The sequence below is a fragment of the Podarcis filfolensis genome, assembly GCF_964270895.1.
Source record: "Podarcis filfolensis genome assembly, chromosome: 2".
Taxonomy (NCBI): Eukaryota; Metazoa; Chordata; class Lepidosauria; order Squamata; family Lacertidae; genus Podarcis; species Podarcis filfolensis.
In genome coordinates this window covers 4944692-4969652 of record NC_139605.1, presented here as the reverse complement: position 1 = coordinate 4969652, position 24961 = coordinate 4944692, and the positions used below count along the sequence as shown (strand labels likewise).

Sequence of the window (24961 nt, the reverse complement as noted above, 5' to 3'; positions counted from 1 at the left end):
AATGAATAAACAAATAATTGTTTCAGAAGTCCACTTTCCATTTAATGAAGACAACATGTCATACTCATTGTTCTATAAGAACCTAAGAAGAATCTACTAGTCTTATATCTAATGGGCTTTTAAGGAGTACAATCTTGTCCATGCGCTCCAACAAGGAAATAAATAATTTTTAGGAGAGCTTGCAGCTTGGGTGAATTTGATTGGAATGATAACTTACAGTTTCTGGAGCTCAGAGACTTGACAGGAACTATGTACAGGATGAGAAGGAACGAAAGAAAGAAATAGCAGACATATTGTCTGGAGAGGACATAAAACAAAATCTCTGAGGTTTGATAGGCAGAGTTATCACTGACATAGTGGCTTTAAACAAGTGCTGGCTAGGTTGATAGACAAGCAGTGCCCTTGTGTGGTTTCACGTATCCAATGCATGAACTAGAAGCTCAGAAGAAGGAAATGTGTTTGCTCTTTTCCAAGAGTAGCAATATTAAATCACAGCTGAGAACAAGGTCAAGATTCAGGAGTTCATGATGAAAAGCATCTGTTCCAGCAATTTCCCCTGACCACTTACCTAGCTATTAGAGAGAAAGCAGAGAAAGCTTAGTTCTTTGCGAGTCTGGAACTGAGGTTTGTAGTTAACACCCCAAAATCAAATTTAGTCTGATTCACTTCAACCTGCACTAAAGTTTGCCAAATGTTTTGCAGAGAGAACTCAGCATTTTGCAGCACCCCACAAAGGGAGCAATTGTCACTTAATATGGGGGTCACAGGGTCACCCAAAAACCCAACGTTGCCTGATTCATTCCAAACCCAAGCCAACAATTTGATTCAACAGGACCTGAACAAACTGCAGAAGTTTGCCAACAGAAGCAGGAAAAGAGATGACCGGCTGTTCTCTGCCTTTGTAAATTAAACTGAAGCCCCAAAGGGTTCAGAATTAGCCTCCCTGTTTGCAGGGTACCAAGAGGCTAGTGGGCACTGAGATTCTTTCAAAATCAAGAGATGGGCAAAGGAGGGAGAAGGGTTTATTAGGGATGGCCAGAAATTAAGTGCTAATAGCAGCGTTTGTGAATGTAGGGTGGGTAACATACAGTCACTTACCTCATAACATGGTTTACGGGGCGCTGGGAAAAGTCTGGTTTGTAAATTACAACACCACCTTGATATATGACCCCACCAATGAGGTGGTCTCCTGGCCTGTAATAATTCAGTGGATCATGTTCCTTTTTCATATTTAATGGACATTTTGCTTTCAGTATCCCACTGACTCCATGGGGCATTAGCAGCAGAAATAGCAGCAGCAGTATTATCATTCTGGCCATGCCTGCAAGAGTCGTACACTCTTGTGATAGCAGTGACATTAGGAGTGCAGCCGGACTCGTACAGTAGCTTTAAGGAAAGATACAAAAAGGAAACCTGCCACAGAAAGGACCCCTGCCTGCCCCAAATCTCTCAGGCCAAGCTTCAGATATTTATGACCCAGCTGTTCTTGCAGGCTTGTGACAATAAGTTACCTCATCCTGCCTGTGATTATGGTGTTTATTTTATTTTTGGACTCAAAGGCCATTATTGGGGAAATCCCTGGACTAGATAATTATAAGGTTCAGAAGGTTCATCTCCCTGCCATCTGTGTGTCTCTCGGTGGGCACAGGAAGAATGTGGGCAAAGCATGTTTGTGAGAACTCACAGATGGGGCTATCAGTCTGGGCCCTGCTTAATTTGAGGGGTCATGAACTTCAGTGAAATCCCAGAAACTAAAGAACAGCTATGATTGTTAAAGTCTAGTAAAGCAGGACATGATGAAAGTTTATAAACTCCAGTGGTGTGGATTATATAGACAGCAACATGTTTTTCTCCCTCCCAACAATAATACTAGAAGTTCTGATGGAGTAGAACTTAAATCGTTGTGTCCAAGGCCCTCATCCAAGACCCTGATCCCTACACCACCTGGTTTCATAACTATAGAACTCATGGACATCCAATGAAGCTGAATTGGATTAGCCAGGACAGAGAAAATGAAGTACTTATCCACAGAGTGTGCAGAGTTAACCTGTGGAATTCATTTCCTCAGAACTGAGTGATGACCACAAACCTGGATGGCCTGAAAAGAGGATGGGTCGTGTTCATGGAGGACATGGCTGTCAGTGGCTTACAGCTTGATGGCTATGTTTGTGCCTCCACTGTCACAGGCAGGTTGCCTCTGAATACCCATTGCAGCAAAATCCAAGTGGAGAGCCTGCTGTTGTGCTTGGGTCCTGTTTGTGGCTTCCCATTGGGGCATCTGGTTGGCAACTGTGAGAGCAGGTAGCTGCAGTAGAGGAGTCTTAGATCTAATACATACTGTAAACACATCAAGACATTGGCAGGATTATTGTAAAAACCTGCAGTTTTAAATTTATATTTGAGAATAGACGATTAAACGAATAAGTTAGGGCAATCTAGAGTATGTAGGAAAGGATGAAAATAAATGTAAGGAACAGCAGAAAGAGAGGGAAGGGAGTCGAAACTGAAATGTATACAGAGAAGGCTTCCCAAAGTACGGTAATCCAAAAACATTCAACAGCACTTGGAGCATTTAGGTTAGGCAGTTCTGCTGGGAATAAGTAGGGGAAGCTGTGCAATGGCATTTAACTGTAGACCAGGAGGGAAAACCCCTTTTTGCATAAAACTATGTTTAAAAAGGGACGCTGGTGGCGCTGTGGGTTAAACCACAGAGCCTAGGGCTTGCCAATCAGAAGGTTGGCGGTTCGAATCCCCGCGACGGGGTGAGCTCCCGTTGTTCGGTCCCTGCTCCTGCCAACCTAGCAGTTCGAAAGCACATCAAAGTGCAAGTACATAAATAGGTACCGCTCCGGCGGGAAGGTAAAACGGCGTTTCCATGTGCTGCTCTGGCTCGCCAGAAGCGGCTTAGTCATGCTGCACACATGACCCGGAAGCTGTCTGCAGACAAACGCCGGCTCCCTTGGCCTATAGAGCGAGATGAGCGTGCAGCCCCAGAGTCGGTCACGACTGGACCTTGCGGTCAGGGGTCCCTTTACCTTTTATGTTTAAAAAACTGGTTTGTCCCCTAGTATATCATCATCATCATCATCATCATCATATTGAGCTGTTCAGAATGAATCTACCTTGGATTAGGACATGTGATCTAGATGCTGCCTTTGTACTAATTAAACTTAGGCTCAAAATAAGGAAAGTGCTCAGAATTAACCTCCCTGTTTGCAGGATACCAAGGGGCTAGTATGCTCTTGGATGCTGACTCCAGATCACCCAATATTCCTCTGGGGCTTGAATTTGGTACTAAGGCACCCTGAGCAAGGATAAAATTTGCCCCGTCCCCAAGATTCCTTATTTCCACAATAATACCTTTTGGTACAGTTTTTACATTTAAACTTTTCAGTCGATAACTGTATAAATACAGGATTCAGAATTGCTGGTGTTATTTTATGCCCCCTCGGCTTGGCACCCTCAGTGGGGGAACCCTCCTGCACAACTTTAAATATGGCAATGTCTCCTTCAATGGCAATAGGGGAAGAAAGGAGGGAGAAGGTTTTCTCAGGGATGACCAGAAATTAGGGGATGTCCCTGATAAATAGAAATTATTTGGAATGCAGGTTGGGTAGCATAAAGTCACTTACTGCAGGATTGTGTTTCTTGGGGGGGGGGGTTTGGGAAAAGTCGTATGGAACATCTGCTGCAGCTTGTGGACTGATGACCCCACTAATGAGGTGGTCTCCTGGTCAGTAATAATTTAGTGGATCGTTTTCCTTTTTCAGATTCAAGGGGCATTTTGCTTTCAGCATCCCACTAGTTCCATGGAACCTTAGCAGCAGACGTAGTAGCAGCAATATCACCCTGGCTACGCCTGCCAGAGTCTTACCGTATTGTGATAGCAGTGACATTAGTAGCATAGCTGGACTCCTACAGTAGCTTCAGGAAAAAAGTAACAAAATGAAGACTCCTACAAAAATTAGTCCTCTGCCCCCAATGTCTGAGACCAGGTTCTCAGTAGTATTGGAGGTATTTATGTCCCAGTTCTTCTTTCAGGCTTATTACAAGACTTTTAACTCATCCTGTCTTTGAGTCTGATGTCTATGACTCAAAGGCCACCTTTGGGGAAATCCCTGGACTAGAGAAAAAAATCAGCATGATTTTGATAATGAGAAGGTTGAGAAGGTCCACCTCCTCTGCAACCTCCTCGAGGGGCAGGGGCAGACTTGTACCCAGAGAAAAACAGCTTTGTGAGAACTCACAGATGGGACTGCCAATCTGGGTCCTGCTAGGTCTGATGAAACCAGAGAAGTTCAGCAAAGTTCAACCATCAGTAGAGAAGCCATGATGGATAAAGGCTAGTAAGGCAGGAGATGATAGTGTTTTAGAAACTGAATTATATTATCCTTACAACAAACCTCTGAGGTAGGTTAGGCCGAGAGACTTGCCCAAGGTCACTCAATGAGCCTAATAAGTGAGCAGGGATTTGAACCTTGGTCTCCCAGGTCCAAGGCATAAAATGAAGCTGGATGTTGCATAATTTAGGACAGTCACAAGAAAGTACCATACCTTCCAATATTTCTCTGGTGAAAATAGGGACACCCTATTCCATTATAATTTTATTATTTATATCCCCCCCCCCATCTGACTGGGTTGCCCTAGCCACTCTGGGTGGCTTCCAGCATATATAAAACCATAATAGAACATGAAACATTAAAAAAACTTCCCTATACAGGGCTGCCTTCAAGTGTCTTATAAAGGTTGTACCCACTTGGCTCAGGGGTCACATAACTCCATACCCTCTAACTTTTCTCTGATGAAAATAGTCATGCTATGGGATTTGCTCCCACATGAGGCAGGGGTGGCCACCAACTTGCAAAGCTTTTTTAAAAAAAGGATTGCACAAATTCACGGAGCGCAAGGCTACCATTGGCTACTAAGATTTCAAATCTCCACTACTAGAGGCAGTAGCTCTCTCAATACCAGTTTGTGGGAACCCCAACTCTGAAGGACTGCTCTTGCGCCCAGGTTTTGCTTGTGGCCTTCCCACAGGCATCTGGTTGGCCACTGTGACAGCAGGAAGCTGAACTGAATGGGCCTGTGATCTGATCCAGTGAAGAAGAAGAAGAAGAAGAAGAAGAAGAAGAAGAAGAAGAAGAAGAAGAGGAGGAGGAGGAGGAGGAGTTTGGATTTGATATCCCGCTTTATCACTACCCTAAGGAGTCTCAAAGCGGCTAACATTCTCCTTTCCCTTCCTCCCCCACAACAAACACTCTGTGAGGTGAGTGGGGCTGAGAGACTTCAAAGAAGTGTGACTAGCCCAAGGTCACCCAGCAGCTGCATGTGGAGGAGCGGAGACGCAAACCCAGTTCCCCAGATTACGAGACTACCGCTCTTAACCACCACACCACACTGGCTCCCTCAAGTGGGTCTCCTCAAGGGTCTTTCATGTGTTTTCCCCAGGCATAAACAGATATTTCCCTCTCACATGCCTAGACCATCTGACTTCACACAATAAGGGTATGTTCGGGGTTGAGGGGTTTCTTATGATAACTGATACTGAGCACTCACTGAGCTTTCAGAACCTTCCTTGACCAAAGTTTAGAGACAGAAGGAGAAGCAAAGGCAGCATCGTTCAGTTTTGGACACTTGGAGCTACTGCTAGTCCCTAGCTGTGTGAGGAAGTTATTGCTTCTGTTTGCCGCGTGTAGCATGGCAGCTATTCAAGCACTGCCATGTGCTTCAGTCACTGCCTGACCAGCTCAGCATGTCACCACAACTTCCTGCTTTTGCTACAGATGCCCCCTCCCTGAGGTGGGCGGAGGTTGTAATACTTCTGACACCCACTGCTTCCTTTCTTGGAAGGAGGATTTTATGAAGGCGGAGTGCTGATTTTGCTGACATCCTTCCACCCCACAGTGTTCTGAGTCTATTAATATATATTGGCCCCTTCCTCAAACTGGGGTGTAGGGATGGGTGAATCTGCCAATGTCGGTTTCTCATTGCGTGGACAGGCGGAGTCCCCAGATCCCGCGCGGTCCCCCCGTCACGTGGAATAACGACTCAAGACAACGTGCTATGGGATTAAATTGGCCACAACTTTATTAAATTTCAAATGTGGGTAGACCTTGGCTCAGGCATTGGGCGTTCTCCCTCCCCAGTCCCCAGCCAGGGACCTAGGGAGCATCAGGGTTATCCAGTGTGTGTGGGGGGATGGGCCGGCTCTGGAGAACATATGTTCAAGCAGAGATAGCCGCCCCCGTAACGCCGCCACCGCAGGGGAGAGCAATGACGACCTTTCGGCGTACGGTCAAAGCCTCCCTTCAGAAAACCCCTTTAATGGGGAACCCTGGTATCGCTGCCGCAAAGAGGAAGATGGACAAAAGGATTCCGCCCAAGGCCTGATACCGCCAAAGTTGTGACGTTTTGCTACGGGAAAGGCGAAACCTGCCAATGCAGGGAAATTCCTTTCCGGCCCTTTAACAGCGACCTTAACGTAGCAGCGCCCGCATACCTGTGGAGAAAAGTTAACCTGCAAAACCTGTGAAGAAAAGTTAACCTGCAAAATAAGACATTAACTGAGGGTGGGTAGGGTGGCAGAAGCTCTGGAGCCAAGTGAGGATTCCCAGGTAAGATCCTCCCTCTATTGTGTGGGCAGGTAATCCCTCCCCTACATGGCCTGGTCTCCTTGGCAACGCTTCCCCCAGGTGGGATTGGACAACTGACTGAGGTAGGCAGAGACCTCCAGGTATCCCACCTGAGGGAAGGCAAAGCCAAGCCTATGCTGTTGGAGCCGCTCCAGATCTAGGGGCTGCATGCGTCCACGCAAAGGGCGCCCCCCGTTTTAAGCGGGGAGCGGTCATTTCCCCAATCTTAAGTTTGGTTCTCCTAATTTGTGATTCATTCATTTCTAGCACAGAATGTTCTCATTTGAAGGATTCTTGTGTGACCTTTTATGTTTCGCTCACCTTATGGTCTTGATTTATCGGCTACTTTTAAAATGAGACTGCATTTTAACTTGTATTTTAAATTGGTTTCCCCCCCCTCATGTTTTTTACTGTGATTTTATTGGTGTTAGCCGCCCTGAGCCCGGCTCTGGCCGGGGAGGGCGGGGTATAAATAATAATAATAATAATAATAATAATAATAATAATAATAATAATTAACATTTTAATACAAAACATTGCCTAATGTATTTATTTTGCAGATTTACTCTAATACAATGCATTTTTGTATTCCACGTTCACTAACATGCATTTATACTTTACTAAATATATATTATTATATATCTTACTTGGCTAGAAAACTGTGTTGCAAAATCAGAGAATGGTGAATTATAAAAGATGCGGCATTTTGCTTCATGTCTTGCTCAAAAGGTTTTCTCCCTTTTCAGAACTGTCTCTTGCAAATTCCACCCGCAGCTGCAGCCACTTCTGCCTCTGCCCTTCCTTGCTCACCACTGCCACGTGAACCCAAGAAAGTTGCTTAGAAAAGGAATGAGGCCCCTGGCAGAGGCAGATTTAGGGGAGGGTGACCTGTTTGGCCACACTGGGTGTGGAGTCTTGGGGGAGCCACAGGAGGCGTTGCATCTATGACATAGAATGGAAAGTGAGAGGCGAGGAAGGACACAAAAATCTGGCATCACACAGGGTGCATCTGGAAATTGAGACTGCAGGGTCTACCCCTACACTTGGGCTGTAAACCCCATCCCTGTTTCGGAACAATATCAAACCCTGAAAAATCCCTTTTATTTGCAGCATCAGCTGCAACTCTTGGTTCAAATCGCTCTAAACTGTCTGAGGAAGACTGTTTGACTTCGTTCACAAGTGCCTTTCCTTGCATTTTGTTTCCTGTTGACGACAAGCATTTGATAAGAGAAGAAGAGTTTGGATTTGATATCCCGCTTTATCACTACCCGAAGGAGTCTCAAAGCGGCTAACATTCTCCTTTCCCTTCCTCCCCCACAACAAACACTCTGTGAGGTGAGTGGGGCTGAGAGACTTCAAAGAAGTGTGACTGGCCCAAGGGCACCCAGCAGCTGCATGTGGAGGAGCGGAGACGCTAACCCAGTTCCCCAGATTACGAGACTACTGCTCTTAACCACTACACCACACTGGCCACACATGTGCTGTACATAGTGTTTTGCTGGCACCGCCGCTCCAGCGTCGTACGGATGGTGCCGGGAACCTCTGCTCGTGGCTGCAGCCATTGAGGAGCCTCTGTTCGTGGCTGTAGCAGCAACGGAGGGGTCCCACCGCCATCCACACGGTGCTTGAGCAGTGTCGGCGGCAAACCGCTATGTACAGCGCATGTGCGGCGTCATTATGTACAGTGCATGCGTACGACGCCACACATGCGCTGTACATGGTGGTTTGCCGCCGGTGCTGGGATCCTCTGCTCGTGGCTACAGATCCTCCACATGTGGCTGTGGCAGTGTGATGACTGCTCACGCCGCCGTGAGCCCCCGCGGAGTGCCTTCTTGTCACCCCCCCAGACATGGCACCCGGGGCGCACAGCCCCCCTGCCTCCATTGCGACACCACTGGATAAGAGGGCCCTGCTGAGCATCCCCTCCCCATGGCATCTGCCCAGAGATGGTAAATGCATGAATTCAATAGGCTTTGCTTAACGAGGAGAGAGCCTTCCCTCCTCTTACCAACCTGCATGGAATTCCTGGTCACCTATGGCAACCAGGCGAGTGCTTAAAAACAAGGCTGCACTAACTGCTTTAACTGACCAATCCTGACTCTTCATTTCCAATGTTCTGTCCTCCAACAGACTCCTCCTCCCCTTTTACCTCAACATTCCACCTACTAAGCAATTCTCCCTCCCTTCCAGAAAGTGCTCCAGAAAGTGTTGACCACACACAAGTATTTATGTATACCAGTGGTGTAACATGAGTTGCCCGTACCTGGAGCCACATGAAGGGCCTGGGGTGGGAAGGAGGGAAACTGGCTGAGTGCGCATGCGCATTTACTGCCTAACAGCAACCACAGCATCCAGGAGATCACGGCTGCAGAGATAAGAAGAGTCGTTCCATTCAGTGGCGTAGCGTGGGGGGTGCAGGGGGGGCCGGCCGCACCGGGCGCAACATCTGGGGGTTAGAGTTAGGGGGCGCAAATCCACGGGTTAGGGGGCGCAAATCCACGGGTTAAGGGGCGCAAATTACTTGCCTTGCCCCGGGTCCTGACAACCCACGCTACGCCACTGGTTCCATTATCTGAAGAGGTCACTTCCTGGTTCGTATGGAGAAGCCATTTTAAACAGAGCCCAGTGATGGAAGCACCCAGCTGCATTGAGGCAGCACCAGGTGCTGACATTTTGCACCCCTAGCGGTTGTGTGCCTGGGGCAGCTGCCCCTGTGACCCCACCCCCGCATACTATTTTTTTTTTTAAAAAAAGATTATATTGGTTTTTTATAATTACATACTATACATACACATATTACATTTTACATTTATTCCTGCTCTCAAGAGCTGACTTTCCTCCTTCCTCCTTCTGGCTTTTTTTGTGTCGTCTTTAACTTTTCGCATTGTCTTTATCCATTTTGTATATAGCTGTTCTTCTTCAATTTTTGTCCATGAAATGTCCGTAAACAAACAAATCTTTCTATATATACAATTCTTGTTGTCTGTCTATATTCATTTACAAATGCTGTTCAACCTTGGTCATAATATACATTTTTAATTCATTTTGATATTATTGTCCAATAAATTTCTTTGTATTTTCCCGTTATGAGGTTTATTTCAGTTCTACTGGTTTCCCTATTTCACATCATCTTCTCTATATATAACATAAGTTTCCCCCATTCTTTTTGATATGTTTCATCACCCTGGTGTCGAAATTTCGTTGTTAGTTTGGCTATTTTACTTGCATCCCAGACTACATTAATATCTGTACCTTTATTTAGATTTAATTCAAAGTATGTATTTAGATTTTTTTTTAGTTCTTTCTAATATTTCTGTATTATCTAACAAACTGTCATTTATTCTCCACCTCCGTGCTGTTGGGTCTTTACTCTTCCATTCCATTACAATAACATTATGATCTGAGTGTTAAATGCTAAGGCACTCCCAGCTGCTGGCAATCTGAAACGGGGAAAAAACATGACCAGATTAAGTTCCCGTTTGTGGACTTCCCATGTTTGTTTGCTTATTATCCAGCATTCTGGCAGCTAACAACAATGCAATGGAAATGATATATAATGAATTGAAAAGGATGTTTAAAATAACATTTGTAAAAAAAAACAACACCAGAAGCTTTTCTTTTGAGATTTATAGGGACAGAACTACCTAACTTGTACAGAAATTTATTTATGTATGGTACTACAGCTGCAAAAATGCTACTTGCCCCAAAATGGAAAGAAGCAGAAGTCCCAGCAAAGGAAGAATAAATACAAAAACTTAAGGAATATGCAGAAATGGCAAAACTTGCCGGAAGAATAAGAAATCAAGATAACAAGCTTTTTATTTTTAAAAAATGGAAATGGTTTATTGAATATTTACAGATAAATTGCAAACACGTAAAAACATTGGGAGGATTATTGCAGTAACCTGCAGTTTCATACGAGTATATATTTAAAGTAGATAAATAAATGAGCAAATTGAATGAATTTGGATATGCAGAAGATATTAAAAATTAAATTTAAGGAACCGCAGAAAGAGGGAGAAGGAAGTCAAGTTTTGAAATGTTAAAATGATTGTAAAATTAATGAAATGTATAAACCTGAAAAGTATAAATAACTTTAAAAAAAAACCACAATGCAATATACCATTATAAAAACAGGTGACACTATTACAGTTATTAAACAGGCCAAACTATTCCAAATGAAACAGAACAGCACAAAACAAGCAAAAGTGGCGGGTCTCAGAAAACAGAACAGCTTAACTGTTAGAGGCCAAGGTAAAGAGATGCAGGATAACTTTAAAAGGAGTTCAGAAAATTTCATATAAGATAAGGCTACCAGTAGCCACTAGCCATAATGTCTATGTCATCACTCCATTATCGAAAACATCTTCCTCTGAAGACCAGCTACTGGGCATCAGGGAAGGGGAGACAGCTGTTGTGCTCAAGCCCTGTTTATCGGCTTCTAGTTTGGCCTGATCCTGCAGCCTCTTCTGACATTCTTCTGATTACACTGTTAATACCAAAAAAAAACCCCCACATCGACTAAGAGTTTCCCCCCCTGGTGTGAGTCTTAGAATTTTCCTCCAGGTGCAAGTATGTCTCAGGGCTATCTAGAAGCACTTCAAGCTATCTCAAGCCAAGGCCTGTGACATTAAAAAAAGAGTGAAAGACAAAGATCCAAAATATATCTTGGTTCCAGCCAAGCTGAAGGACTTCCCAGAGGACAAAATTGGGTTCAGAGCATGGATGCGCTCATTCTCCCTCTCTCTCATTGTCCCAGAATCGCGTCCCCATGGTTGGTCATACTGCAAAGAGAGAGATAAAACAGATACTTACAAAGCAACAACAACAACAAAAAAACCAGCGACATATGGTAGTGTTTGAATGACCCTTGTGTAGATAAAATATTAAGAAATAAAGGAAAATCGGTACGCTAGGTTGTAAGAAAGTATTAGAAAGTATATTGAATGTAAGGTAATAATTATAAGTACATTCAAAATCACAAATGGCAGCTATTTCGGGAAATGATGGGAAATCTATATTTATTTTACTTCAGTTTGTTGTTGTTGTTTTATTTTATTTTATGTACCATTATATGATTTTAGCTTAGCTGATATCAAAGTGGAATTAGAAGGTCAAATTAACATTCTAAGTTAAACTAATTTAAGAATATATATCTATATATTGTATGTATGTGTATGTGTGAAGTTAAATCTGTAATGACATTAATGAATTTCAATAAAGAATTTTTCATCAAAAATAAAATAAAATAAAAGGAAAAGAGAGATAAAACAGGGAACATCCTGCAAAATGGAAATATATAATTGTATGTAAGTATAGATCTGAAATTGTTGTTTATGGTGAATACTTTTCTATTTTCTAAAATTCCATTTTTAACTTTTCTTTTTTCTTCTACTTTTTTTCTTCCCTCCTTTTCTTTCTGAATATTGCTTTTTAGATGTATAAATAATTATGTTTATGTGTATATGTATGATAGTTGTTTCTTAATTTCTTCATTTATTCAATATTCTTTTTTTGTACTCAATAAAATTTATAATAAAAATTTAATTTAACCCCCCCCCCCAAAAAAAACCAGGGAGCGTCTGCTGTGCATGGAGCCAAACAGATGAAACCAAAAGATTTATCTTGGCAGAGAGAGGTGGGGAGGGAGGGGACCCCCAACCTTATCCTCAAATGACAGAGAATCCTACAGAATCTGTAATGTTGTTCTGCTTTGAGGGCTCCCCATTGAGACACCTGGTTGGCCACTGTGGGGACAGAATGGGGGGATAGATGTGGCTGTTTCTTGTAACAAATGCAATATTTTTCTGATGTAAAACTTTAAAAAAATAAATAAATTAGAGGACTTCCGGGGTGGCGCCATCGGTAATGGCGGACTCCCTCTGAATTGGAGGGACCAGCTCCGCATGAAACGGGTCTTTTCCGCTACGGCGAAGCGGGGACCCTTCTGGAAATCACAGGCGGATGAAGCCTGTGACCGTGGGACTCGGCGGGCACCCTTAGCGCCCCCTCCAACCCGCAAAGGAACCCACTAATGGGCTCCGAAGCGACGAGGGGGAAGTGGCGCGGTGCTGTGAGTCAATCGCTTTTTCTGCGGAGCGAAGCCGTATAGCCGTTACCGGAGAGCGCTGCCTTTTTCCTGGGACAATTTGGCATCTAAAATAACCACCCGTGAGTACTGAAACACTGAATAATTGGATTTGAATTAAGAACTGGCGAAATAGAAAGGAATTTGGACTTAAAATTTTCCCTAATTTGGTACTGAAACGGGAAGGTCTAAACAGGAAGTCAGCCTTCCGTTTCCTTGTAGCCAGAACAAAGCAAAGACAATGTAAACTAGAGCTTTGAAAATCACTTTTAAAGGATTGGCTTTCATCATTTAAAATCGCTGAACCCCCCTTCGGCAGCAGGAGAAGAAGGGGGATCTTTTTTGGGCTGTTTAAACCTGCAGAAGTGAGTTTAAAGCAAAGTAATTTTCCACCGTCCTGATCCTGGAGCGGGGTGTCAGAATTGACGTTTGAAGCTCATTGACCAGAAACAAATGTCTCTGACAGATAGTTAAGAGAAGAGAAACATAGTGATTCCATTGTTTCCTTTCGCATTTTAAAAGAACAAATATGGACAAAATATCATAAAAAAGAAACTTTGTTGCTATTGTTATCAAAAGAAAGAACAACTAGAAGCTTTCCCCCTAGAGGGGGACCGTGAAATTGTAACTAATTCCTGGGAGCTTGCAGCTGTCTCAGATTACAACCATGGGAAAGGATTTGTGACCTTGCAGGACAATGTCTTCAGAAGCACTGTTGGGTGCTTTCTGTAAAATAAATGCCCTATTGGATCAGTTAAGCCAGAAGACGGAGTTAATGACTAATGAGGCCAGAACCCTTGAACAGGTAGTGGGAAATTATATGGAGCCCACCCAGGAACTAAAACAGGAGTGTGCCATGACAGAACAACTGAAAGAAGAGGATGTTGTTGGATCTTGGGCGCCAGAGACGGAGGGAGCAGCGGCCCAGCAGGAACATAAATTTTTGGAGTTGACAAATGAACTTGGAAAAAACCAGACTTGGAAAGATAAAGTTTGGTTAGGTTTGGAAATGGGGGGCTGGATAGACCCCCCTTTACAGGGAGATTTGGACTTTTCGAGTCTGGCAATGGGCCGTCTGATGTCTGGAGCTGTGGGGGCTCTCAATTTTGGAAGGAACCTGGAACATGTTTTTAAATACCATATGGAGTCCAGTCTGGTCTATGGAAAAGGGGCTGATTTGTTGAAAAGGGTCCAAAACATTACCAAGCTGGAGTTCCCGAGAATGAAAGGAAAATATGAAGAAGAGCTGCGGAATAATAATAATAATAATAATAATTTATTATTTGTACCCCGCCCATCTGGCTGGGTTTCCCCAGCCACTCTGGGCGGCTTCCATAGGAAACCAAAAATACACTAAAATATCACAGATTAAAAACTTCCCTGAACAGGGCTGCCTTAAGATGTCTTCTGAATGTCAGGTAGTTATTTATCGCTTTGACATCCGATGGGAGGGCGTTCCACAGGGCAGGCGCCACTACCGAGAAGGCCCTCTGCCTGGTTCCCTGTAGCTTTGCTACAGGGACATGGAAGAGACTTGAGGGCCTCGGATATAAGGTTACCAGGTTAATGTGCTAGATTAATAGGTTAAAAAGGACTGACAAAGCCCGGGACCAGGAGGAAGGGACGCTGGATGAAGATTGGATTGTTTTTCTCGGTTTTTTATGTATAATTAAGATTGTTCTATAAAATTAATGAATGTTAGAAAAATGTTGAAATGAAATTACTTGGTTCTTGTAAAAATGTCTAAAGAATTAGGTAAGAATGTTATGGTTAGGAGAAGTTGGTAAAAATAAGATTTAAGCTTTAAACTTTAAGGTTTCTATATGATAAGATGAAAATAGATTAAGGTAATGTAATGACAGAATATTATGAATTAAGGAAAGGATTTGCTGCGATTATTATTAATCAGGATACAAGAAAAGGGAGGAGGAGGAGGTCAAAGAAAAAAGGTATTGAAAGTGGGGATTCTGAGAATGATGGTTTTATTTTTATTTTTTTATTTTTCTGTCTTGTTTTTTCTTTGTGTGTGTGTAATTTTTTATTTTTTATTAAAAAACAACCTTTTTTCCAATAAATATCATTTTAAAAAAAATAAAACTTTTTTTAAAAATTAATACACAATCTTTTAAGATTGGCTCATTAAGTCCTTGCATGGACCAGACTCAAGGGGAGACTTCCTACTCATATTCTATGATTCTGTGGTTTCTATGTGCCCAGGTCATTTGGTTTCAAAATGGTGGGGGGCAGAGGCAGATTTAGGGGAGCATTCCGCCTTCTACATCATAGTTGCAGAGTCTCGGGGGCACTGCAGGGGGTGCCACAACTATGATGTAGAATGGAAGGCGCAAGGCGGGTGGTGCCAAATGTTGATGTTGCACAGGGAGCCACTGAAATTTGAGACCCCAAGGTCCGTCACACGCTGGGTGTGTGTTTGTTTGAATTTGATTGAGGAAACATGTAGTTGTGGCATAGCGCCTCATCAAACTCTGGGAAGTGCTCCATTCATTCGTTGTCTGAAAGCTGCGGCAGCACCACCAAAACCACAACCCAGCAGGAGGAAGTAGTGAGGGCCGAGGATCGGATGTGCTGACATTCTTCTATCCCACTGGGTTCTGAGTTCCTGTTTTTAAACCGCTTTGGGTCAACCTTAGTTCCAAAACTTTCCCTTCCCCAAACTGAAACTTCTGTACTGGTTGTCAGGATATTACCCACCTAAGTTCAAGGTTCTACTGCAAGTGGACAAAGCCCTAAGCAGACCAGGTTACCTGAAGGACCACCTTATGTACCAGCCATATTCCTAGGATCAGTTGCAGAAGCCCTCCTTGCTGTCCCACAATATTATCTCATATTCATTTCATTTCTACTCAAACCAAAGTTTTCAGCAGAGCATCACCATTAACTTGGAACCCTGTCCTCACATTTTGTCACCTGCTGGTAAAGTTTCTGTTTCTCCAGGTATCTTTAGATAATTAATTGGATTCAGTGTTGGCCATTTGTTAATATTGACTCAGTTAATTTCTAGGGGAGGGGGTGAATCATGCATTCATTTTCATTGCTCCCCTTTCAATGCCACCTCGGTGTGGTGGAGTGGTTAAGAGCAGTGGACTCGTAATCTGGTGAACCGGGTTCGCTTCCCTTCTCCTCCACATGCAGCTGCTGGGTGACCTTGGGCTAGCCACACTTCTCTGAAGTCTCTCAGCCCCGCTCACCTCACAGAGTGTTTGTTGTGGGGGAAGAAGGGAAAGGAAATTGTTAGCCGCTTTGAGACTCCTTAGGATAGTGATAAAGTGGGATATCAAATCCAAACTCTTCTTCTACACCCCCTTCATGCTGGCTCTGTTCTGGCAGCCTATTTCTGGCAAGCTCCGCAGCCATGGTTAAAAGAAAACACATATCCCTGTTTCATTCCACACACCCTACTCTGTGTTATTCGATTTCTTACTCCAAAAACCATATTTCTGTTTTGGAATCAACTGCTTTGGCCAACCTAAAATGGAGAAAACATGGACTCCACCTCAAACACAGAGAAGCTGACTTCTTGCACCGTTTAAGCAGGGGGTTTGGAATCCAACCAAGAGGGAAGAAGCTTCCCTTTAGAAATATAAACCAGGTAGGAAAAGAACATGGTCAAAGGCAGTCTGATTCTTTAGGTCCCACCTCAATCACTGAGATCCTCTGATAAGGCACTACTGGTAGTTCCAAGAGCTCCAGTTAACTGTAACTAGGACACTGCCCTGTTCCTAATTGTTTAAAGTTACTCTGAGTTACTTTTGCAGAAGAAGTGACAAATAACCTTAATAAGCAAAATAAAAGTAAGAATGCCCATAAAGGAACCATCCCCATCTTCTTTCAGAAGTCTCTTAAAAGCTATACCTTTTATGACAGGCCTTTGTTAACATGAATTTTCTCTTTCTAACCAATTGCCATCTAGTGATGTTTTTTATGGATACGTTGGCTTGTTTTGTTCTCTTGAAATGTATTAAAGTGCAGATTATTAATATGTGAGTAAAGGTAAAGGTAAAGGGACACATGACCATTAGGTCTAGTCGTAGCCGACTCTGGGGTTGTGGCACTCATCTCACTTTATTGGCCGAGGGAGCCGGCGTACAGCTTCTGGGTCATGTGGCCAGCATGACTAAGCCGCTTCTGGCGAACCAGAGCAGCGCACGGAAACGCTGTTTACCTCCCTGCCGGAGCGGTACCTATTTATCTACTTGCACCTTGACGTGCTTTCGAACTGCTAGGTTGGCAGGAGCAGGGACCGAGCAACGGGAGCTCACCCCGTCGTGGGGATTCGAACCGCTGACCTTCTGATTGGCAAGTCCTAGGCTCTGTGGTTTAACCCACAGCGCCACCCGCGTCCCTTAAACAGAACCCTTAAAAGGGTTTTGCAGGTACAGTTTATTTGCAAAGATAATTTCACTGGAACAGCCTCAGTGAAAGACAGAATTGCTCTTCTTCACACACTTGCCCCTGCTTATCCCCACAAACTTACCCCCACTGGAGCTGCCAGACCCTTGTTTCTTAGCTGCAAAAGAGGGAATGGAGAAGGAGGTTACTGTCTTTGGCTGGGTGAGCAAGGATGGGGGTGCTGGGATAGTCTGTTCCACCTTAAGAACAGATGTGTGGAATTGTTGTATGTCACATGTCTGTTTACACTCCAGCACAGCTTGCTGGGAACTTCCGTTTGTGTATAGCTTTTGCTTATGCTGTCTTGCTTTGGACACAAAGGAGATCGGACATGTTTTCCTTTTGTCCTGATGTACGCTGAATAAACTGCTTGTAAATATGCTCACCCAACTTCTCCTGCCACCTCTGTTGCATAGTGTTTACTCTGCTGAGTAGCGTGCCCTAGCTTCTGAAGCTCGGGTCGCTGATGCTTCATCAAGGACTGGAGATCGCCCAGCACACTGGTCGGTGGGCTGGAGCCAGCTGGGGGCCTGCCAATTGCCCCCATTTCCTTGGTCGCATGCCAACAACAGGGTTATGGGCCCAGATCCACGGCGCTTACACCTCTCTCTCTCTCTCTCTCACACACACACACACAGACATGCCCGTCTCTGATGAGCTGTCTTACTGTTTTAGCCAGAGACAAAACCCGTGACAAATACACATATATGCTAAGAGTTACAAACCTTTAAACTAATGCATCAGTGGCAGGGGAGATAAGCAGGGGAGGTCCAGCAGGGGAGAGCAGCAAAACTGCTCCCCAAAACTGTAAACCAAACTGATGCATCCTTCCCAGAATGGAGAGTATCAGTAGGAAAGGGAATCACTTTAGCCCACAGAATGACTGACTGCAACCTGGTAGCAAATGCGGCCCCAAATATACTTACTGATGTGCACATAGATCCCAACACTCACAGCCACCAGGAAGAAGATTCCGCCCAGGATGCAGCCAATAATGATCCCCACGTGGGAGCCTAAAGTTGAATGGTGGGAGGGGAGGAAGAGGAGAATAATTGAAGGGAAACCAAGAAGAGTCTTTGCCTTTCATGGGGGAAACCAAAGATGGCCACAGGACTTAGGAGCTCATGAAATTCAGAGAGGTTCAATGGTACAAAGGGGGAATAGCGAAGAGTGGCCGATCCCACCCCTCATCACCTGCACAGCTTTGCAAGAGTCCTTGCAAAGCTGGAGTGAAAGGTCATTCTCTCCCTACGGAGGGATGCCTTAAAAAGGCTTTACTCATCAACATCTGGCTGACACGTTCACCTTCAATATACTTCAATATACATAAAATATTTGTGAACTTTCCAGGACATCGCAACCACTCAAGCTTACCAGGGGAAAGATGGCAGCCAACTTTTGCCAGTACTGTATTATTGAAGGAACAGCTCCACCCCCATCGCTCAGCCCAGACACTGAGGTCCAGCTCCAAGTACCTTCTGGAGGTTCCCTCACTACGAGAAGTGAAGTTACAGGGAGCCAGGCAAAGGGTCTTCTTGGTAATGGCACTCTCTATATGGAATGCCCTCCTATCAGATGTCAAGATAAAGAACTACACAACTTTTAAAGACATCTGAAGGCAGCCCTGTATTGAGATGTTTTTGATGTTTGACGTATTATTATGCTTTAATATGTGCTGGAAGCCGCCCAGAGTGGCTGGGGAAACTTGGCCAGATGGGCAGGGTATAAATAATAGAAGTATTATTATTTAGAATATCTAAATTTGAGTTCAGAGCAGATTGGGCATACTTCCATCCCATTCGTCTCCCCGCAATCTCTCACCAGGTTCTTCTGAGGGCACGTCCATAGGCTTCTGTAGGCCAATGTGCTCCACATGGCACCAATAGTGGTTCCTGTCTTTGGGGTTGATCTTAATGCTGAGCCAGTTGTAGTAGGTTCCATCTGAGTTGGGGAGAACGCCCCCATGAACTGTATCCTGCCCAGAAGCTTCCCCATCCTTTCTCCAGGTAGAGTTGATCTCCTTGGGATAGAAGCCGTGGGCCCGGCAGATGAGAGTTTCCACGCCATCATTGTTTGGCTTCCTAGTTACCTTGACTACTGGGGGTTCTGCAAAAACGGCAGCACTTTAGTTAACACATGAGGCTCTCCAGTGGCTGGCAGGACGAACACTGAACTATGCCCCACCCCAGAGATTTACGATCTCAGGCCTACAGCACCCCCAAGAGACACATTTCCATAGGAGCTATTGTACAAAGTAGTTTCCTTGTGATAAACACTTAAGTGCCTCATTGGCACTCACAACCTCTGATTATTCCTAGGATGACAGGAATACAGAATTGTCCAAAAGCAACTTCCCCAAGGAATTTGGTTGAATCTAAATTTATCAGACATAAAAAATTTCCCAATACAGAACTATCTAAACAGATAGTTGTTTATTTCCTTGACATCTGTCGGGAGGGTGTACCACAGGGAGGGTGCCACTACCGAGAAGGTCCTCTGCCTGGTTCCCTGTAACCTCACTTCTTGCAGTGAGGGAACTGCTAGATGGCCCTTGGAGCTGGACCTCAGTGTCCGGGCAGAACGATGGGGGTGGAGACACTCCTTCAGGTATACTGGGCCGAGGCCGTTTAGGGCTTTAAAGGTCAACACCAACACTTTGAATTGTGCTCGAAAACATACTGGGAGCCCATGTAGGTCTTTCAGGACCAGTGAAAAAGATTGTGACGCAAGAAACCAAGACTTTAGTGTTATCAGTCCAGTCCTTTGGAACACTTTGCCAATAGAAATTTGGCAAGCACCTTCAAGTCCCAATTTTTTAATGCTTACTGAAAACATTTCTATGCCACATGGCTTATGCAGGCAATCAAGACTATAACCATCTGCAATAGTTAACTGATGTCTGGTTTTGACTGTTTAAAGGTTTTATTGCATGGTTTTATAGTTTTATTACTGTAAACTGCTTGGAGATATTTGTTTTGACAAAGCAGTGTAGAAATATTTTTATAACTATCTAACCAATTAATTGGCGTGCTCTGGTCCATGGGGTCACGAAGAGTCGGGCACGACTAAATGACTAAACAACAACAACCAATTAACTACCGTATTTTTCACCCCATAGGATGCACCGCCCCATAGGACGCACCTAATTTTTTTGGGGGGAAAATAAAGAGAAAAAAAAATCCCCCCCCAAGGCACGGGGCAGGCGCGGGGGAAGCCCGAGCTTCCCCCGACCCCAGCCCCCAGAAAGCCTGCTATCCGCAAGCCTAGGGAGCCGCACCGCTCTCCCCAGGCTTGCGGAGAGGTGCGCGAAGCCCGGGCGCGCTCTTCAGCGCGCACCAGGCTTCGGAATGCAGACAGCTCTGCGCCACCCTTCGGAGCCCCGCGCGGCTTCGCGCCGGGCTCCGGAGGGTGGCGCAGAGCCGCAGGAAGCCCGGGAGCGCAGGCAGCTCTGCGCTACCCTCCGGAGCCCCGCGTGGCTTCGCGCCGGGATCCGGAGGGTGGCGCAGAGCTGCAGGAAGCCGTGGAGCGCAAGCAGCTCTGCGCTACCCTCCGGAGCCCCGCGCGGCTTCGCGCCTGGATCCGGAGGGTGGCGCAGAGCTGCAGGAAGCCCGGGAAAGCCTGCATTCGCCCCATAGGACGCACACACATTTCCCCTTCGTTTTTGGAGGGGAAAAAGTGCGTCCTATAGGGCGAAAAATATGGTAAATGAAATATGCCATCTTCCCCCACCTCTGTTGCCCCCCTCACCTTTCCGCAGCAGATCCTCCTTTGCGTAGGCTTCATATTTCTGCAGCCATTCAATGAAAACCACCTCCACTAAGAACTTGAAACGTGGGATCATGGAACTGTCAGCCTCCCACATCCTCTCAATCACTTGGGCTACTGCATCTGCTGCAATCCAGGCATCAGTCTCCTTGTCAAGGCTGAGAAAGTCCCTCCCATCATAGCCAAACGTCCAATATGCTTCATTGCTCCCATGTGGACTCACCTCAGAGCCAACCATCATCTGCCATGTGTGAAAACCTGAAGAAGACACCCATGATGAGATCATAATGGGGACATTAGAACAGGTGCAGACCACCCTCTCAAAAACAACAACAACCACTTTTCACCATCAGATCTCAAGCCCTATTTGGTTCTTCTAGATAGATTGAATCTCTCTGACAGTGCTCCATTCATCACTATTTGTGCTTCTGGGTATTGATACAAAAGTCAGATCCAGTTGATAAATTCCACACCCAAATTGAAATATTCTAATACTTTAAGCAATTAAAACAATTCTACTCTATCAAATGCTTTTTCTGTAGAAACGGAAAAGCATGTGGTTGTTTGCTCCTATGTGTGATCCGTATTGCATTTCTCAGTCTTCTAATACTTGTTGCAAGTTTCCTACCTTTCAACCTGCTTGATCTAAATTTATATATTTTATAATGATATCATTCAGCCTTATTGAATCAAAACTATCTTTGCTTAAATCATGGAAGAAATCAATCGTTAATGCACGTGACTACTGTTATTATTTGCAATAAGGGTTTTTCTATGTCAAGAAGACCACCTGTATCCATTGATTCACAATTTTTAAAAAAGGTTTTTTTATCACTTTTCCAATATCTTCTAATTTAATTTGTGCCTGCAATTTTCCTAAGTCAGATTTTGTCACCTTTGGGATTCTTTTTTGAAAAAAACTTTTCAATATTCTGTATTGCAGGGTTATCTGATTTATATAATTAATCATAAGATATCTTAAATTGCTTTACTGTTGCCTTTGTCATGCTAGCTGCTACATTTTCATAGACAATTGATGAAATTGTTTTCTTTTTGCTCTTTGCTTAGAAATTTTGCTAAGACTTTAGATGGTTTGTTACCAAATTCAGAATATTTTTATCTAAGAAAGAATAAAGATATCTCCAACGTCTGAAATTGCATTAGCTCAAGCTGTTGTCTAGTACCCTTTCATTGGTCATATATTTGTGAATCTCTATTTTGCTTATGTAGTCATTCCAAAGTGCTAACCTTATTTCTCAGAAGAGTCCCTTGTTGAAATATTCTTTTTTAAAATCACTTTTAAAAAATAATTATGCTCCTTATACAGGCTTTGCCTGCATCCTATATAGGCCAAGTGACCTTCAGTCACAAGATCTACCAGGAAAGGTAGATGTGTTCTCTGGTGGTAGTTATGCATATTATCCAATATAGCTGGATTGTTTACCTTGCCCACCTCCCCAGAAAAAAACTTTCTTAAGCTCATCTCTCTCTCTGCCCCCTTCCCTCCCAACCAGCATTCAATGTGCATAGTGTGTGGCGAATTCAAAGCTCTCTCACCACCAGGGATGGGGGGGGGGGGTCAGTTCAGTTTAGTCCACTTCTATAGGTGAACCTACTTAAACTGCACTATCTCAAACAATATGATGGTCGCAACAGACTCATCCTTCAATTTTGCAGTTCTCCCAATTTTGCTATGGAGTTCTCCAGCCAAGTAATGTGAACAAAACTGCAACACCTGGACAAAGTGTGCATAAAAATGCATAAATTCATGAAATGGTCATAGAAAAATGCAATACATTTGGGGAAACTGAAAAAAGGTTCATTGTTGGGGGGGGGATGTTGATGTATTAGGAGAAATTCACACTAAAATGTTAATGAGGACTTCCTTTTTAAGTGCAAACTGATGTAGAAACGAGAACTGAATTTAAGATTGGAAAAATAAGAAATGGAGGGAGCTTGAAATCGACAGATTCGGCCCTTTCTTACATGCACTCACCCTTGCTGTGGTTGTAGTACTGCCTTATGATACTGTGATAATTTTCAAACCACCGCTCACTGTCCTCCAAGACCTTGGTGTACCTTTCCCAGTACTCAGGAATATCCTCCTTCAGCTTTTTAGCCCAGGAGACTTGAGGCACCCCCTCTTCTGTGTTGCTATCAAAGCGAGTGACGAGCTGGTCATCTGCATACCCCAAAGCAGTGAACTTGGGCATTCTCTGATCAGGCTCTGACACAGATATGTAGATAAGCTGGAACTTGTGGAAGGAGGAGCCTGGAGAGGAGAGAGAGGGGCAGAGTTCAAGTGATCTGCAAGGGACACGACCATGAGCTCCACCACCACCCCGGAGAAGTGAGGATTGAAGTGGTAGCAGTAGTTTCCAGGTTCCAGCAAGATCTCAAGAAAGCCCCGCAAAATCTTGAGGGCTCTCGTGAGATCTTGCCAGAGCCCAGAAGCCAGAGCCCAGCCACACAACCCCAGTAAGTAAGGCCTCGGTGGGGGTGACACTTTCCCATTCTGTCTGTAGTAGCAAAACAGGATGGATTTGCTTCTGCCAGTGTCAGGGGTGGAGGAAGGAGAGTGCTGTGGGAGCAGGCTGCCCCGGGTGTCACCACTGAGGGAGGGTGACAAAATGCCGGGGGGCACTCCCTGTGGGACCTGCAGTGCACCCGAGCCATGCATCTCTCCTGGGAATGATGCAGTGGCTTGGGCACCCGCAGGCTCCGCACTGCCCCAAATGGTCTGCCCACCACCTTCCCCTCAGCTGTAGGGTGGCTGAGTGGGAGGAGACAGGCAGACTCCTTGGAGGCCCCGCAGAGCGTCTTGCTCCAGCTCGCCCCTCCCCCACAGAAGGCTGCTCCTGGGCACAGAGAGCACCCCATCGACCTGCTTCACTGCTGGCCAGTGGCAAAATATGCACAGCAGTAGGAGAGGGAGAGAGAGAGAGAGAGAGAGAGAGAGAGAGAGAGAGAGAGAAGCAGAGAAACTTTGGCTATCTAGACACTGTGTAGCATTTTGTTTGTTGACAGCTGTCAGAGCTGCCCAAGGTCCCAGCTCACAAAGGACCAACGCTGCTTCGTTGTTAAGTACAAAAGTCTTTATTGAAGTTCAGTTTCACTTCCAGAGCCGCAGCGCGCAGCTCTACGTCTCAATTGTTAGACCGCTGATGATCCGTCTGAATCTCCTCCCCCTGTACACCAATTTAAGACCCTCGCCTTGCTCCACCTTTTCCGCTGCTCTTTCCTCCTCTGGGTCCGCCTGCCCGCCGGGGTCTCGCCCTTTCTAGCCTCTTCTGACGCTGATTCCCCTGAGCCTTCTCCCTCCCTCCGGCGGGCTTTAGGAGCTGGTTCCCCATCCGGGTCTCCTGCTGTCCCGCGCGCCTGCACATTTGAACTTGGCGCGCGCGCCCAGCCAGCAGCTTTCCTCCTGACCGTTTCACTGCTGCTGTCACTGCTTCCCCCTTCGGGGGGGCTAGCTGCAACTGACCTCCCTTCCATTCCCCCACTCTCCGATGGAGGCGTGGTCAGCCCTGACTCCCTCTCTCTCCCCTCTGGAGGAGACGCTGGCCCTGACACATGTGACTCTTCCTCCCCACTACGCTCTGGTGGGGAAACTGGTCCCGATCCTCCACTGCTGCTTTGGGGTTCCCCTCTGGCTTCTTGTTTCTGGTGCGTCCCCCCTGGGACCCCCCTTGCCCTGACCATCGGTGCCCCCTTCTGGGAATCTTCTGATTCACTGGAGAAGCTCATGGAATATCTCGGGCCACTGTCATACTCCCCTACGCTGCCCTCGGATTCTTCCCCTTCGCTCTCCAATTCCTCTCTCCCCAGTGCTCCTGCTCCTGATTCCCTGACAACAGCTCTTTCTGGTTTACAGAAAGAAAACTGTATGAGCACAGAAATCTGCTTCTCTGGGGCAGTTTTATTGGGATTCAGTTGCAAACCCACCCACCCCCATCTCAGGCACTTTTTGAAAGAAAACTATACAGTGGTACCTCGGGTTAAGAACTTAATTCGTTCTGGAGGTCTGTTCTTAACCTGAAACTGTTCTTAACCTGAAGCACAACTT

At 45.1% G+C, this 24961-nt stretch overlaps 2 protein-coding genes across 5 annotated transcripts in view; both read right to left on the bottom strand.

Moving 5' to 3' along the window:
• LOC310756502 (vomeronasal type-2 receptor 26-like) overlaps window positions 1-8653 on the bottom strand; it is an 80714-nt gene extending 72061 nt beyond the window's left edge. For 2 of the 3 annotated variants that reach the window (XM_083600684.1, XM_083600685.1), the window contains exon 1: window positions 1099-1900. In XM_083600684.1, coding sequence (XP_083456810.1) covers window positions 1099-1358 — 260 coding nt within the window. In that variant the 5' untranslated portion in view covers window positions 1359-1900. Of the gene's footprint in view, window positions 1-1098; window positions 1901-8644 lie in introns of those variants that run through there. The other variant, XM_083600688.1, reaches the window with a different exon arrangement.
• Window positions 8654-10437: 1784 nt separating this feature from the next.
• LOC310757090 (major histocompatibility complex class I-related gene protein-like) overlaps window positions 10438-24961 on the bottom strand; it is an 18313-nt gene continuing 3789 nt past the window's right edge. For both annotated transcript variants that reach the window (XM_083602241.1, XM_083602242.1), the window contains exons 2-7: window positions 22892-23167; window positions 20878-21153; window positions 18952-19236; window positions 18057-18143; window positions 17216-17248; window positions 10438-11416 (exon numbers count right to left, since the gene is read on the bottom strand). In XM_083602241.1, the coding sequence (XP_083458367.1) occupies window positions 11412-11416; window positions 17216-17248; window positions 18057-18143; window positions 18952-19236; window positions 20878-21153; window positions 22892-23167 (962 nt within the window). In that variant the 3' untranslated portion in view covers window positions 10438-11411. The remainder of the gene's footprint in view (window positions 11417-17215; window positions 17249-18056; window positions 18144-18951; window positions 19237-20877; window positions 21154-22891; window positions 23168-24961) is intronic.